The sequence below is a fragment of the Lytechinus pictus genome, chromosome 18 (assembly GCF_037042905.1).
Source record: "Lytechinus pictus isolate F3 Inbred chromosome 18, Lp3.0, whole genome shotgun sequence".
NCBI classification, from domain to species: domain Eukaryota; kingdom Metazoa; phylum Echinodermata; class Echinoidea; order Temnopleuroida; family Toxopneustidae; genus Lytechinus; species Lytechinus pictus.
The window spans coordinates 22726401-22743423 of NC_087262.1; the positions used below are offsets into that span (position 1 = coordinate 22726401).

The 17023-nt window shown below is 36.1% G+C and overlaps 2 protein-coding genes across 8 annotated transcripts in view; one reads left to right on the forward strand and one right to left on the reverse strand.

Annotated features, from left to right (window-relative positions):
* The window catches only part of LOC129282092 (cadherin-23-like), a 56280-nt gene extending 51151 nt beyond the window's left edge, over positions 1 to 5129 (forward strand). For all 5 annotated transcript variants that reach the window (XM_064113508.1, XM_064113507.1, XM_064113509.1 and 2 more), the window contains 5 exons: positions 245 to 308; positions 1032 to 1156; positions 2314 to 2412; positions 3477 to 3530; positions 4531 to 5129. In XM_064113508.1, coding sequence (XP_063969578.1) covers positions 245 to 308; positions 1032 to 1156; positions 2314 to 2412; positions 3477 to 3530; positions 4531 to 4756 — 568 coding nt within the window. In that variant the 3' untranslated portion in view covers positions 4757 to 5129. The remainder of the gene's footprint in view (positions 1 to 244; positions 309 to 1031; positions 1157 to 2313; positions 2413 to 3476; positions 3531 to 4530) is intronic.
* A 1994-nt stretch (positions 5130 to 7123) lies between these two features.
* The window catches only part of LOC129281938 (steroid 17-alpha-hydroxylase/17,20 lyase-like), a 32163-nt gene continuing 22263 nt past the window's right edge, over positions 7124 to 17023 (reverse strand). For all 3 annotated transcript variants that reach the window (XM_064113513.1, XM_064113514.1, XM_064113515.1), the window contains exons 10-12: positions 14346 to 14444; positions 14041 to 14195; positions 7124 to 12079 (exon numbers count right to left, since the gene is read on the reverse strand). In XM_064113513.1, coding sequence (XP_063969583.1) covers positions 11972 to 12079; positions 14041 to 14195; positions 14346 to 14444 — 362 coding nt within the window. In that variant the 3' untranslated portion in view covers positions 7124 to 11971. The remainder of the gene's footprint in view (positions 12080 to 14040; positions 14196 to 14345; positions 14445 to 17023) is intronic.

The window sequence follows — 17023 nt, forward strand, 5'->3', positions numbered from 1 at the left end:
AGCAGTAGTTTTCAGGACGAACCCCCAAAAGTTAACCTTGATCAGGATGAAATGTACAAAATACTTCCACTTATAAATGTAGGGAAATTTGATATGGAAGATATTGATTTAATAGAAATTATTGATGAATATTCCTCTATCAGCCACGTTACATTATCAGTCTGAGCCGGATATGGCCATTCAATGCAGCAAAATGTCATGAAAACCTTCCTTTGATATGCTTCTTTTCTGTTCTTTGGTACAGAGTTATTGATGATGCATATGGATATACAGAAGAACTGCTTTCTTTTCATTTGATTGAAGTTGAGGTAATCATCATTAATCATCACTGCTTGCTAAAATTATATTTAATGTTCGTAATACTAGTTTTTCCAAAACATATGTAAAATTAAATGAACATTGTCAAAGTTCATCATGTGAATCTTCAAACCAAAATAAAATGTTGATTTTTTATTTTCATTCAATGAAGCACGCAGACTTTCAACAGTCAAAATGTTACGAAGTTTTCATAAAATAAATATTCCATATGGTATGGAGATGTGTGCAATTGGCATTAAAACCAGAGTCCAGGAATAGAGGCTCTGAAGTTGAGGACCAAGGATCGGCAAGCAATCTTCTTAGAGTTGATGACATGGCACTAGCAAATCAACTCAGTTTGAAACCAGGGTCATTTGATTTTGAAACCAAGCTTGTAACACATTAGTTCACATTAATTCATCCCTTGGGGGAAGATCAGTAAATCAAAACTGATGGTCCTTGAACTGATTGGTTACAAACATTACCGCCAATACTCATGTTTATTAATGAATATGATTAATTAATGGAAATGTATTCTCTCCATAGTGCTTATAGTTGATATTATAATTTGTTTATTTACATAAGAAAATATTTCATGATTATGATGATCATTCTTATGATTGAATTGTATGTGCATTGAATAACACAAAGTCAGTTTCCAATGGCAGATGACATTACTAAATTGCTCTAATTCACTTGACTATATCTTATCAATTTTTTTGCCATGAGTACAGTTTAAAACCAAGCAAGTTGAGCCTGATGTTCTAACAGCCTTACAGACTGCTAGTTTTGCTCTAGCATTTGTGATGTTCCTCATTCTTGTCCTTCTCATCATTGTCTTTTATCTTAGTGTTACCTCGTAAGTATTCCTACCAATTGTAAGCCAATCATTATTTCTTCACTATTGCGATCATTCAATAATTTTTTCCCAATATTTGAATTTATCAATATTTTCAAGTGCAGATAAAATATTGAAAAAAGCTATGATGCGTGAATGGGTGATTTCAAGTCCGGTGTTGGCCTTGGTGTTAGTGTCAGTGTTGGAATTGGGATTGATTCCCTAACTCCAAAATCTATTCAGAGTTTGTAAAACTGATCCAGATCATATTATTGACATCTCAACAACTAGTGAGTAAATTTTCAGGACCATCTTCAAAAATTGACCTAACGCCAACACCAACACTGATTTTGAAATCACCCACTGTGTGTGTAAAGTGAGTTGACGTAACTCAAACCCCAAAGTTTTTTTTCTTCATTCAATGAAACCAATCACAAGATCTAGATCAATACAAGATAAAATTGGTTATACCCTACATTTAAAGATGATATTTGGCCTCTGAAATGTGGGACTTGGGGATGAGGGAGGGGGGGGGGGGTTGCTGTCGGCATGACGCAATTAAAAAATCATATTTTCCCAAAGGAGATCAAATGTGTTTTTCATATTTTCCCAAAGAAGATAAAATGTGTTTTTTAGGTAGCAAAATATCCACAAATGTTAAACATGTCAGGAATGGTAATGAAATAAAAAATGGCATGCTATAATTAAGTGTAGTTTTAGTCAACTTTTGCCATTATTACTTATGATATGTGATAGTATCACTACTGATGTCTTTCTGGAGTTAAAACTACTGAAAATACTGAAAATTTCTTGTTTGTAATTCAATATTGATTTTTGGTTGACCATCTTCCCAATGAAGGGCGAACATTTACCATTTCAAGCTCCAAAAGAATAGAGCTTTCATTTGAAATAACAAATAGAAGACAAATACTGCAACTCTAAAAGTACTAAAACAAAAGGAAAAACATTCACTGTACTAACTTAACATTTTGAGCACATACTTCTTTTACTAACTTGCTTACAGAATCATGTAGCACACTGCATTTACATGATTTTTTGTACATACTCACAAACACTCATTGGTGTTCATTTTTCATGTTCAGAATTTATTTAAAAACTGTTACCAATACTGGAATGAACTAGTATGGTGATGGCAAGTCTTCCTTTAACACCCGCAGGTATAAAAGGCAGATACGAGCAGTAACGATTGATCTTTATGGTGCTGGTGAGAAAAAAGAGGCTCGAGCTCCTGGTACTAACATGTTTGCGGAGAGCAAGTAAGAAAGTTTATCAGTTCTTGGGGAAAACTGGTGCTTCATCAGATGATATCTTAGTAAAAGGCTAGGATTGTAAATTTGTTAATTTTTTTATTGGAATGAGTAGGCACCTTGACAAAAGTCAAAGCATTGTCTTTTCATTAGGGAACCCACAACCATCTTTTCATTAACAATTGTGACATTAAACCATAGATTATACAAATAATGAATGTTCATGAGTGCAATGGACAGAATACTTCATGAAGTGAAAGATGAAATGATCCATTCAACGAGGCGTAGGCGAGTTGAATTGATCATTTATTTCATTTTTCACCGAATGAAGTATTCTGTCCATTGCACAAATGAAAAGAACATTCATTATTTGGTTTCTATGACACCTAAATATTTATTCTTTTTTCATTTCAAATTTATGAATTTCGATGCAAAATATGCTCATGCAGTGCGAGCTCGGTCTGTTGATTTTTGCGTACATACAACGCGCTGCGAACACGAGTGGTTTTACTTGAGGTGCAGGCACATCAGTCTCGGGTGCGCGCATGCAATGGATCCAAAATTGCATGGTTGATGATGTCATTGTAAAATGGGCTGAATGATTGATATCGAACAACCAATCAAATGACAAGGATCTATCTAGGTGTCTTCTAAAAAACAATGAGGAATTTGGCAGTCTGCTATAAGATGACGTAGAACACAAGGGCATAGAATTTCGGCCTAAAGACACCAGAGACTTTTGGTAAGGTGCCTTACGTGCAACCAAGTCACAAGTACAAATTTTCTAACAAAAGAAGTGTTACAATCATTTTATATTATTAAAGACTTGCCAATGCCAATTTAAAAGGCCAAGGATATTTGATTCTTGCCTTAAATATACTTTCAAAGGTACAATATACAGTTACCATGTTAGTATTTTAGTTCATTTGCATTGCATAATCCTCTTTGATAAACTGCATGCTAGTATGATGATGTAATAGATATTGCCTAACACATAACAGATAGTACATATTGAGTTATTACCCTTTGACTAAACAATGTGTAAAATTATTGTATATTTTTCAATTCTTCAGAAATCCTATATACAATCCTAAGGCTACAGAGGTCAAAGAACCGCTCAGTGATGAGTAAGTTCCATTTTGTATTGGTTGATATGTATATTTTAACTTCAATACTCCTACTGTTGCAAGTATATCTGAATGTCTTTCTTACCTTGTAATTCTGTCAAGTTCCATCAAAATTGATCATTTGCTATCTTGATTCGATCACTCTTTCAAGGCCTCAAGAGAGTTACATGTCACAGTATTGGTTATTGGTTTTTTACTTACAAATTTGATCTTGGCCAACCACATGGAAGGATTCCAGTAGCTTGTAACAATTGTCGTTGAAAATCATTGATAAAGCACACAATGAAATGCTGTCTATATCATAAAATGGTGGCAGCGGTGGGATGTATCATTGGTCATGCCAATGGTATTTTAATGACAAATTTGTTCTCGGCCAATCAGATGCAAGGATTCCAGTAGCTTGTAACATTTGACAGTGAAAATCACTGACAAAGCACACAATAAACACTGCATTTATTTAATATATAATGGTGGCAGTGTACATGGGATGTGAAGTCATTTGATCATCACATCAATGCCTTTCGTCAGCGGTATTTCACTTACAAATTTGATCTCAGCCATTCATAGCAAGGCTTCCAGTAGCTTGTAACAATCGTCAGTGAAAATCATTGGCAAATCACACATGAAACCTTGCCTATTAAACATTACTGTGGCAGCAGTGGGATGTGAACCTAGAAAGTGGTCACATCACATGTTTGTCAATGGTATTTCACTTACAACCTAACAATTGTACTCCAGAATACCCAAATTATTGGATGAAAAGAAGTAAATACATCCATGAATCAAACATCCATTCATGTTTCATAGTCATACATGTACAGTATGAGTATAATGCTCTTTTCCCCCTTCTTATTTAACTTTTTTCTCTTCCACTATTTCTTCTTCCTCATTTTACTTTTTTTCTGTCTCCCCCTCCTCCTCCTTCTTTCCTTCCCTCTTCCCCTTCTCCTTCACCTCCTCCTCTGTTGTCTTCCATCTGTCATCATCCTGTAATTTACAGGGATGAAGCAGGCAAAGAAGCAAAGGAAAGCCTTCAACCCAAAGAAGAAGAATTCCAAGAGGTTGAACTCAGCTTTGATGTGGAGCCAAACTATGAAGACATTGGAGAAGGAAATAATCAACTTCTTGATGATGTTCTAGACAAATATGAGAAACAAGCGCATGTGAATCTGGGATTTGACCAAGGAGAATCTAATAACCAAAATCTTTACATATCTGATGTATAACAACTCTACTTTTCCTTGGATCACCCATCATGCAAGAGAGATGCCACAGCACCCCCCCCCCTGTAACCCAATGTTTTATCAATGCAGAATCTGACAAATACATTTGAGCAGGATTCCAACTATAACCTAAATCAAAGCTCAAAATGGTTAATACTTTTCTATATTTCACATTACATCCAACTTGCAGCGAGCCCTTTTTGGACAAAGTAAAATCATGTTAAATATTAGTGCCAATTTATGCAGGATATTTGTCTCTTTAATGCATCTATTATCAAAATGACTGAAAATATTCATTTATGTGTATAGTAAGTATACTTTCTTCTCCTAATAACGAAGACTAGAATAATGTTATTGTTTATCTTTCTATGTGTTGAAAAAAAAAAAAGAAGAACATTATATTGAAATGTGTCTGCAGATATCTCATAGATGAAAACACATGATTAAGATGTCTTAAATAGCTTTGTTTTTATCAGATATAGTTTCCATTGAATACATAAAAATTCATATTATTTGAACAGTATTCAGTGTTCATACAGTATTTTAATTAATTGTTGATGCCAAAAATTGCTTTTTCAGCATGACTACAGGTGTTGTAGCTACCAGATGATGGAAAAAAAATTGCACCCAGTTAATATCTTAAGTTATTGATAATAAATCATTGGACAGCATACAATACTGCTTTATACCAATGGGGTATGATTTTGTGCGGTTATATTCTAGCTAGGATAAACATGGGATATTGTTCAAGAAATGCTGACAATTAATCTTTTTTTTTTTTTCTTCTTCTTTTAATCAGGACTGCTCTTCCAAGGATAGTATCACACAAAAATGTTACCAAATGATCTATAGGTAAAAGCACTCGTATGAGAGATTTTATTATGCTTGTATATATGTATTTTGCTAATATAGCACTGTGTGAGCCTCAGTGGCGATTGAATGGAATACTACCCAGGGAGTGGAGGATGTGCATACTTTGTGTGCAGGAATGACCGTTTGAGTCTGATGAACAGGTTAATAATAGATCTGTGAAATACCCACAATATATGTCTTAAGCACATTGTAAATGACCAGATTAATTTTATGTGATTATATGAATAAATATATATTTGTAAAACTCTGTACTTGCATAGTAATTGTAATAAAGTAAATTGTATTGTGGTAGTTTTGTTGTGTACCACACAATATTTTGTGAAAACAGTCGTCATGAATATTCATTAGGTGGGCTGATGATGTCACATCTCCACTTTCCGTTTCTTATGTTATTACATGAAATTATAATTTTTTCATTATTTCATACTTGAGTGAATAATATGTCTCCCTTGTAATGAAATAAATTGCAGCAATAAATATCTAATGCACTAAATCAGTTGTCATTCCAATTTTTCTACTTCTTGGAGGAAAAAAATTTGAATAAACCTCATTTCATATAATAAAATACAAAATAATAAGTGGAGATGTGACATCATCAGCCCACCTAATGAATATTCATGATGACTGTTTTCCCCAAATGTTGCTAAACTTTAAAATTCAATAACTTTTGTTATTTGTTATCCGATTTTGATGAAATTTTTGGCATTTTGCTCAGTGAATTCTACTCTTATTTGTTAAGCTATAAATACTTTCAGCCCGGACCATCCTTTAAGTACACAATTTGTGATCAATCTCAGTTTGAGTTTGGTTTAGAATCAATCACAACTCTTTGTAAGAAAGCCCCCATGATGTATTCAGAAATACTCCATTTTCAGATGAGGACTGGCTAATTATGCTGTAACATGCAATTTTAATAGACCCAGGTCTACATAAATACAGGCTCAGTCTTTAATGGATTAATTCTTTTCTACAGATTTTGTGTTCGCTCACTATCTCTTAATTTTAATTGCAGTATTACTTGCCTCGATATATAAATACATTAATAGACAATTCAATTGTACTGATATAATGTCATTGAGTCATTGAAAATGAGCAGTGTTTATGTTTGTTGTATGAAATTTTGTGCCTCAGAATTAGTATTACAATAGTAATTTATACTATGAATCATATTTCATCTTTGCCAAATTTTGAAACTATTTGTAAATAATACTGAAATATTAAAAAAATATTTTAGAATTGTATAATTTTACCCTTTTCTGTGCCCTCATGTTCATGAATTCTGTAATGTGATTGGTCAGTATGTCTGAGAGATAATTCTGTTATATATGAAAATCACTGGAACAATAGGTTATATGACTACACCTAAAGAAAATAATAAAATAAATCACACTCTGCTTGATCATGGTATAGTGAAAATATCAATATCCTGGTTCCATATATAGTGAACAAGCAAGGTGTACATGAAAGGATTGAACATCAACAGAAGAAAACACATACTCAAATTCAAATTCATTTATTTCACATCTCTAAAAAAACGTACAATATATCGAGATCAATCAAAATGATTCCATAGTAAAGGAGTAATGAATATTGTAAAATGACAAATTAACAAAAATAGCAAAATACATAGGGTAATGAATGCGATGTGGGGGGATAGCAAAAGCCAAATAGACCTATCTAGGCTACTCCCTGATTAACATTCATTACCGAAAAAAGACCATCCTGCAATCAATTTATTAGATTGCAAGAAACACACATTTCAAAATAAACAAAATCAACAAACTAATGAATGTAAATATTTCACCAAACATTATAATTCACCTCTATTACCTGATATAAATATGTAAAAGATATATAGAAGTATTTTAGAAATGGAAAGCTGCTAAATTTGACCCTGTATAAAGACATGTAACATAGGAAATTCAAATACATGTACATGAATAATATCAAGTTCTACCCTGTATACAATGCTGTGTAATAGATAGGCACATTTTGTTTTAGATTGAAGGCATAATACATCTGCACACAAAGTAAATTAAATAATCAATCAGATAATTACATTGGAAATTGTAAAATTAACCCATATTTTGATAAGTGATTCCAAGAGATATGTGTTATCTCTTATCCCTATCAATACATCTTTTCGAGTTCTCCTCGCATTCATTATAACATTATTTAAAAAGTCCGTGATTAAATTGCACAATTTCTTAGGTTAATTATTCCAATAAATTTTGTATGTGATGAAATAATGATCAATAATACTATGAAATACTACGGTAAATAGAAAATAGATAGTTTATCGGTGGTTATGAGACAGCACAAGAATTAATTATATTTGATTGAATATAACAAAACTCCTAGACTCTAATACAAAACTTGCATTGGCCAATCAAAATAAATCATTGTTACATGTGCCCTTGTTAAAAAAAACTGTTCAGTAATCAGTCATGAATGTTGTTTATTATAACCCTTGTATTATTGAGCCAAGATTCATCTGCATGTATCTGTTTACATTTTTAACTAAACTGATCAACACTTTTCTGTATTATTCTATTATAAAAGCACACACACACAAATGATCGTGTACTTGCAAACCCATTTCACTTTGAATAATAAATAAGGCAGCTTTGCCAGCTTATCAAATGTCACTCAGGTAGGAAATTGGGTGTAACAGAGGTCTTGGTTTACTCAGATTATCTAATATTACATTGGATAAACCCATTGGCCCGTATTCTGAAGTCAGGTTTAACTTAGAGTAGACCATGGTCTAACTCTGTGCTAAAATTATGGGAAGCCAAGAGTGTCAAAATTTTTATTAAGTTCTATGTCTCTTATGTTTGCTTTGCTCTTTCCTGATTCATCGATGGTGAAGACAATCATCTATTTATACTTCCTAGACAATTATGAATGATTTGAGAGCCAAATGAGCTGAAATATGATATCTCTACCGTTAGTGATTTATGTAAAAATTGGCTTTCCATACTTAAACCACAACTTTAAACCTGAGTTTAAGTTTAACCGGACGTCAGAAGCCATTTGGTCTACTGTCAATATGGTCTATTGTCACTTTGTCTTACCATCACTTGGTGTATAATACTCTCGGGCGAACTTTCATTTGGTCTAATGCAAAGTTCATCTGTTTTTCCACTTTGTCTGCTAACTATATTGTATAGTGTCAAATGAAAATACAGACAATTAGACAAATAGCAATTGGACTAAATTTGTGGTCTAGTGGTTACGACTCTCGTCTTTCATTCTGAGGGAAGTGTGTTCGATTACCAACCATGGCGTGTTTTCCTTCAAGAAATTCACCCACATTGTGCTGGACTCGACCCAGGTGAGGTGAATGGGTACCCGGTAGGAAGAAATTCCTCCAATGCTTCAGTGGCTATATGGCGGCTCGGCTACCGCCGGGGTAATAATAATATAATACCAAATGTAAAGTGCAGTAGAGTATATTGATATAGTAGCTGTACTATGTAAATGTTCAATATTATTATTAAGTAGACAATCTGGCTGTACTAGGATTAGACCATGTGGGATTAGACCAAATGGAAAGTAGACAAAGTGGGTGTAGACCAATTTGTAATGAACCTTCCCATAGGCTTTGTACAGGAATCATCTAGTTCTGGTAGGCAACGGCTTAAACACGCACTAAGTGAACAAGATAGGCTCTCCATTTCACCCTGACACTGGACGACTAAATTGATACAAATTTGATACATATTTGTACACATTCAATTAACGCAAGCCCATTGAAATCAAATTCAATACATTTGAATGTAAACTCATGATTTTGATTGTTCTTAAAAAGATATAAACAATAGTTTGACTTGTTGCTTTTTTAGAAAAAGGCTATTTGAGACCTTTCTAGTACATCATTACAAGGAAACATTTTTCTACCATGTATTACAAAACTTCTTTTCATTTAAAAGATATATGATGACCAAAACAGGCTGTGAATAATCATATTCATTATGAAATACACTAAAATAATGTATGGATACTCTCAAGAATTACATGTTGTCCAAGTAACAAATATAGTATATAAGATCCCTTTTCTCTGAATAACTGTATTCAGAGTTTAGTGGATGTCTTGTGGTGTAGTGGTTCTGACTCTCTCCTTTCAATGAGAAGATCATAGGTTCAAGTCTCACTCTATGAAGTGATTTTTTACTTTTTTTAAAGAAATCCTTCACATTGTGTTTCACTGCTACAAGGTGGGGGTAAATGGAGACTAGTATTGCTTTGCTATACAAATGAACTAAATGATCATTATATAAAAACACAAAAACGTATAAGAGCAAATTTATTTTTCAATCAGGCCATCACTAATACGTTATTTTTTTGGGGCCTTCATCATTTTTTCTTAAAAAGTACAATTCTAGCACACCATGGAAGAAAGACACTCCTATGAAGATACAAAATAAATACAGGAATTCAGGAATGTTCACATCTTGAAATATTCTCCCTTCATATAGAGTACCAAAGTGCGATATCATCAATTTTCTGTTTGTGCAATTCAGCATTTTCATGACCGTATTTCAATAGAGCATGATTGAAAAAAAAAATCCCCACACACCTAATTTGACATGAATTGTTTCATAATGATCCAAGGTATGGCCAAATGAATACATAACTGGTGGGTGTTTCATAAAGCTGTTCGTAAGTTACGAGCGACTTTAAGAACGACTGGTGATCCTTTCTTGTGGTAAATGGTACACAGCAAAACGTCGATTGGTGATGGTTTAGTGCGTAAGAAAGATCATCAGTCGTTCTTAAAGTTGCTCTTAACTTAAATAAATAGAAAATATATAGGATTTGTATAGCGCACGTATCCACCTTGCTAGGTGCTCAAGGCGCTCCTATATTACCCCGGCTAAGCTAGTCTACCGATTCTGGTGCGCACAGCTTTTTGAGGAATTACTTCCTGCCGGTACCCATTTACCTCACCTGGGTCGAGTGCAGTGCGGATAAATTTCTTGCTGAAGAAAAACACGCCATGGCTAGGATTCGAACCCACGACCCTCTGTTTGAAAGGCGAGTGTCAGAACCACTAGACCACAATGCGCCCACATGACCAGCTTTATGAAACGGCCCCCAGGTCCTATTGAAATCGGTATACATGGGCCTGGTTCATTAGGAACTATTAAGAACCTGACCAACTTTACAGCGATTTGAATGAGGCTAGGTAGGTACATGCATTTATATAGCCGTATCTTGAGCCCCAATCGACTGATATCCATCAAATTTTGGTCGTGAATGTTTTACACCATGCTTCCTTATGATACAGTATCGAATATGGTGAAATCCCCCCCCCCCCCCCACAGAAAAAAATTATATGATGTCTTCGGTACCCTATTTGCTCCTTTATATTGGCTTTGGGTTTATAGGTATGTCTAATCCGATAGTTTATTTCTGCCTCAAGGCTTATCCTTGCTTTGTACACACTGCAGTGAATTCTAATTCATTGTTTAAACAACCAAGTAAAACAGAATAATAAGGAATAGTCTAAACACTGGTTGTACAATGAACTATTTTAACCACGAACCACACACATGCCATTACAATTCTACAGAAAATAACCATTTTAGTATGGCTTGTATATCTATATCTAAAAAATATTAACTTCGTAAGAAGTAATAACTGGATAATAAAAGAAAGACAAGTTTTCTGGAGGGGAAAATTATTCAAGGTGGTTGCTTAATAAGGCTATTCCTCTTGCAGGAGATTGCTAATAGCTCTACAAGTAACTGGGAACAATTTCATTTTTATTTTTATACAAAGAAGAGTCATATTTTATCATCTCTGAATACTTTAGCATAAAAAAGAAAAAGAAATTATTTTCAATAATTTGGCTTGCCATAGTCAGTCATATTTGTTTTAATTGTAAACCCATCACATTGATTAGTAGACAGGATAAATAAATATTAATAGGGAACTTTCAGTGAAGCATGCATGTATGCTCTGCACCCAATACAGGGGTTTCACTAGAGATTTATTTGCAATTAATTGCAAATATCATTTAAAAAATTGCTATTGATCATTTTCATCAATAACAAAATGAATAATGATTTTTATCGAAAAAAAAGGCTCAAGGAATTGTAAACTAAAAGTAATTGAACAACTTAGTACTGATTTAAAGTGACTTGCAATTAATTGTAATACTCGGTTGAAAAGACGTGAGTTATACATATAGATCAATTTTTACTACAACAAAATAATTCATGCTTTCTGTAGAAAGACTGTGACCTTCAAGTACTGTAAAGTTTCAATCGATTGAAGGAATTGTGATTGATTTTTACCTAAACCTGACTTGCAATTGATTGTAAGATTCCGTTGGTATTAATTATACTCTCGTTTGTTGATCACAATCTCATAGGGAAGAAGGACCCTTCCTCCAGCCAACTTGGGGATCATGTTGGTCAGGCACTCACTTTCCTTACCAGGAACCTGATAAAATAGGAGAAAATCTCAGTTAAATAAAAAAAGAAAGATGAAAGGAAGGAAATGGCCACTAGATTCTCTGTAAATACGAGATGGGTACAGGATTCATTCTAAAGTAGATATATGTTTTCATGTCATGCATAACAAGGCAAACGCCAAGCATTGTCTCGCCTGCATATTGCAGTCATGAAGAGACTGCATGTCAAAACTACATGTATGCTATATGACTTAGATGGACCTCTGTTACGAGTTTGGCGATCCCACCTCGAACTATAGAAAGTTATTGTGTGTACAACACAGCAGTGCCAGTCATGGAAAGTTCATTGACCTTTGACCTTAATCAAATTCAACTCACATTCGAACTTGACCTGCACCTTCAAGAGATGGACCTCTTGTTTGAATTTGGCAATCCTACCTCGAAGATATAAAAAGTTATTACTGTATGTGTACAACACAGCACAGTGCCAGTCATGGAATGTTCATTGACCTTTGACCTTAATCAAATTCAACTCACATTTGAACTTGACCTGCACCTTCAAAAGATGGACCTCTTGTATGAATTTGGCAATCCTACATGTAACTCGAAGATATAGAAAGTTATTGTGTGTACAGCACAGCACAGTGCCAGTCATGGAAAGTTCATTGACCTTTGACCTTATTCAAATTCGACTCATATTCGAACTTGACCTGTGCCTTCAGGAGATGGACCTCTGGTATGAATTTGGTGATCCCACCTCGAAGATATATAAAGTTATTATGTGTACAACACAGCACAGTGCCAGTCATGGAAAGTTCATTGACCTTTGACCTTATTTAAATTCGACTCATATTCAAACTTGACCTGTGCCTTTAGGAGATGGACCTCTGGTATGAATTTGGTGATCCCACCTCGAAGCTATAGAAAGTTATTGGGTGTACAAAGTTATTATGTGTACAACACAGCACAGTGCCAGTCATGGAAAGTTCATTGACCTTTGACCTTATTCAAATTCGACTCATATTCGAACTTGACCTGTGCCTTCAGGAGATGGACCTCTGGTATGAATTTGGTGATCCCACCTCGAAGATATATAAAGTTATTATGTGTACAACACAGCACAGTGCCAGTCATGGAAAGTTCATTGACCTTTGACCTTATTTAAATTCGACTCATATTCAAACTTGACCTGTGCCTTTAGGAGATGGACCTCTGGTATGAATTTGGTGATCCCACCTCGAAGCTATAGAAAGTTATTGGGTGTACAAAGTTATTATGTGTACAACAAAGCACAGTGCCAGTCATGGAAAGTTCATTGACCTTTGACCTTATTCAAATTCGACTCATATTCGAACTTGACCTGTGCCGTCAGGAGATGGACCTCTGGTATGAATTTGGTGATCCCACCTCAAAGCTATAGAAAGTTATTGGGTGTACAACACAATTGTTGACAACGACGACGACACCGGAAATAGTGATACCTATGTCTCGCTCCGCTACGCAGGCGAGACAAAAATGGCAACACTAATATTACCCTCCCACTTGCAAACACGTTTATATAAAGTGAATGTAATATACAGTTTACAGGTTTTAACCTGTTTATTCTGACTGAAAAATATATTAGTTTGAATGTTGCAATATTGAGAATATCACAAAACAATTTTATATCCTTAAATGGAATCAGATCTTGATACAATCATGAAACAAAACTGATTCACATTAAATAAAGTACAGTACTATACTCCAAAATACATTTTATACTTTATTAATTGATACCAAATAAATATAAACTAATATTTATACATTAAACATTTGAGAAACAATAGAAAATAAGTGAAACCAAAAGCACCAAAACAATTTAATATATGGAGGTTCCACATACTAAAATTACTCTTTAAATTGTTGAACAATACTAAATTTGTCTTGAGGTAGACTAATGGTGTGCCAAAGCAAATTCAAATAAAGATGTATTCAGAGGTCATAAGGTCACCTTGCTGTAGGTGTAGTTCTGCATGAACCAGGTAAAGATGAGGAATAGATCAGCCTTGGCCACAGCTTCACCAAGACAAACTCGACGTCCAGCTCCAAAGGGCATGAAGCTCGATGGATGATCACGAACCTTACCATCCTCCGAAAGGAAATGCTCTGAGAAAAAAATGGCAATAAATTCTATCATCCTCGGTTCATGAACATACTTCTAGATTAATAGAAAAGTAAAAAAGGAGATGCAGTAGGAAGGTGGTGAGGAAAAAAATGGTTGGGAGTTGAGAAGGGAAGGGATGCTTTAGGACCTACCTGGGCAGAAGTTCTCTGGGTCTTTCCATTCCCTGGGATCAAAGTGCATGGAGTGCACATTCATAAAGACTGTTGTGCCTTTTGGAATAGTGTAACCACCTGTGATCAATAGAAACATAAAGCAATTCATCGATCTCCTGTTAGTCTTGAAATCTAATTTTCTTTTGTTTCGAAGAACAGGAAGTTCCAGACAGTTGCTACATGTATAACTGATTTACTTGTTGAGAACTCTCTTTTCCTAGCATTTGCTCACTTTATTGACTCAAACAAGAGAAGTAGCGTACGCAGGGGGAGGGGGGGGGTGTTACAGGGGTTAAACCCCCCTTAAATTTTTTTTGATACCTTAACCCCCCTAAAATTTTGTTGACTTTTTTTTGCTTGTCTAACTTTTTGAGGTACGAAACAACGTAAAATTTTTGGTGAAGAACTTTTTTTCTTCTTTTTTTTGTCAACATTTCATTCAGCTTAACCCCCCCCCTCTTCAAAAATCCTGTGTACGCTACTACAAGAGCCTATAAAAAACATTTACTTTTTGGCATAAAGTTTGTTGAATATATTAAATGCTACACAATATTATCACTTTTGAATGAAAAAAAAACATTTTGTACATAAACCAGATTTATTATGTCGAGTAAACAAAAACTGAAATGGATAAGATCAGGCCTTCATGAAATTCAAATACTGTGCACACCTGAGAAAAAAAAGAAAAAAAATTGAAAAATTTGAGCTATTTTTCTGCTTCTCTTCACATTAAGTTGAATTTTGATTTTAAACTCAATTACACTACTCAAAAAAAGTTAAGGACCACTTTTTAAAACGTACATAAAGATTTTATACAAGGTGTTTTATTTCTGGAAATACCTCAGTACAACTGTCCTAAATGTCCTTAAACACGCTGTAATCAATTTCACGCATGGGTGGTTTCAGTTGTTGCACAATGTCTCTCGCATCACTGCACATCCTGAAAAGTGGGCCCCGAGGGGTATCAGCTACCGACATGAAGTGGTAAAAACGAATGTCTGAGTGTCTTTCAGGCAGTTCAGTAACGAGTGTGACCACCTCCTGCAGCAATAACGGCTTCACAGCGCTGTCTCATGGAGCTGATGAGGCGATTGATGTCTCTGACGTCCAGTGCATCCCATGCAGCCTCCAGAGCCACACCCAGCTGCTGCAGTCCAAGTGGATGGGCTTCGAGCTGGTCGAGACTCCTCCCCATCATGTCCCAGACGTGCTCTATCGGGTTTAAGTCCGGGGACCTCGCTGGCCACTCCATACGCTCAATCCCCTGGCCCTCAAGGAACTCGGTCACCACCCTAGCTCGGTGGGCACGGGCATTGTCATCCATGAAAATGATGTTTTGTCCCACATTTTCTGCAAATGGCACCACTATAGGTTCAAGGACCTCATCCCTGTACCTCACTCCTGTCATTGCTCCCCCTGGGACCACGTAGAGACGAGTACGGTTGGCGAAGGTGATGCCTCCCCACACCATGACGCTGCCTCCCCCATAACGGTCATGTTCTGCAATACAGGGGTCTGCAAATCTCTCTCCTGGTCGCCTCCAGACTCTCGAACGTCCATCATTGTGGTCAAGGGAAAATCTGCTCTCATCTGTGAACAGAACTCTACGCCATTGCTGTCTGGTCCATCTGACATGCTCCCGGGCCCAGTTGAGACGAATTCTTCTGTGAGCAGGGGTGAGTGGGACACACTGAGCTGGCCGTCTGGCATGCATATTGGCTCTGTGAAGTCGGTTACGGATTGTTTGAGTGGAAACAATCACTCCAGTTGCTGCAGCGATGTCATTGTTGAGGCGGCGTGCACTGTGAAAGCGGTTGCGGAGGCTGAGATTCGTCAAGTAGCGATCATCTCTAGGGGTTGTCGAAACTGGTCGGCCACTGCAGGGTCTCTCGGAGTATAGCCCTGTCTCTCGGTGTCTTTGATTTGCTCTGCTAATGACACTGTGTGACACGCCCATCATTCTGGCTACTCTTCGCTGACTGAGGCCAGCTTCCAGCATCCCTAGGGCTCTGGCTACATCTGTTTCACTTAGGTGGTGTCTTGGCATTGCTGTTGTAGGCAAGTTGTTGATTGTACAGACTAAAGACGGAAAATGCTTTGGAAGACACTTGTCTTATGGCCCACTGCAATGATGCCAGAGACATCATGAAAGAACTGCATGTGTGAAATTGATGTCATTGTGTTTGATGGCATTCTGGACAGCTGTATCTTGGCATTGCTATTGTCAGCAAGTTGTTGATTGTAGAGACTAAAGACAGAAAATGCTTTGGAAGCCACTTTTGTACGGGCACATTGCAATGATGCAAGAGACATGAAAGAACTGCATGTGTGAAATTGATTTCATTGTGTTTGATGGCATCCTGGACAGCTGTATCTTGGCATTGCTGTTGTCAGCAATTTGTTGATTGTAGAGAGTCTGGAGGCGACCAGGAGAGAGATTTGCAGACCCCTGTATTGCAGAACATGACCGTTATGGGGGAGGCAGCGTCATGGTGTGGGGAGGCATCACCTTCGCCAACCGTACTCGTCTCTACGTGGTCCCAGGGGGAGCAATGACAGGAGTGAGGTACAGGGATGAGGTCCTTGAACCTATAGTGGTGCCATTTGCAGAAAATGTGGGACAAAACATCATTTTCATGGATGACAATGCCCGTGCC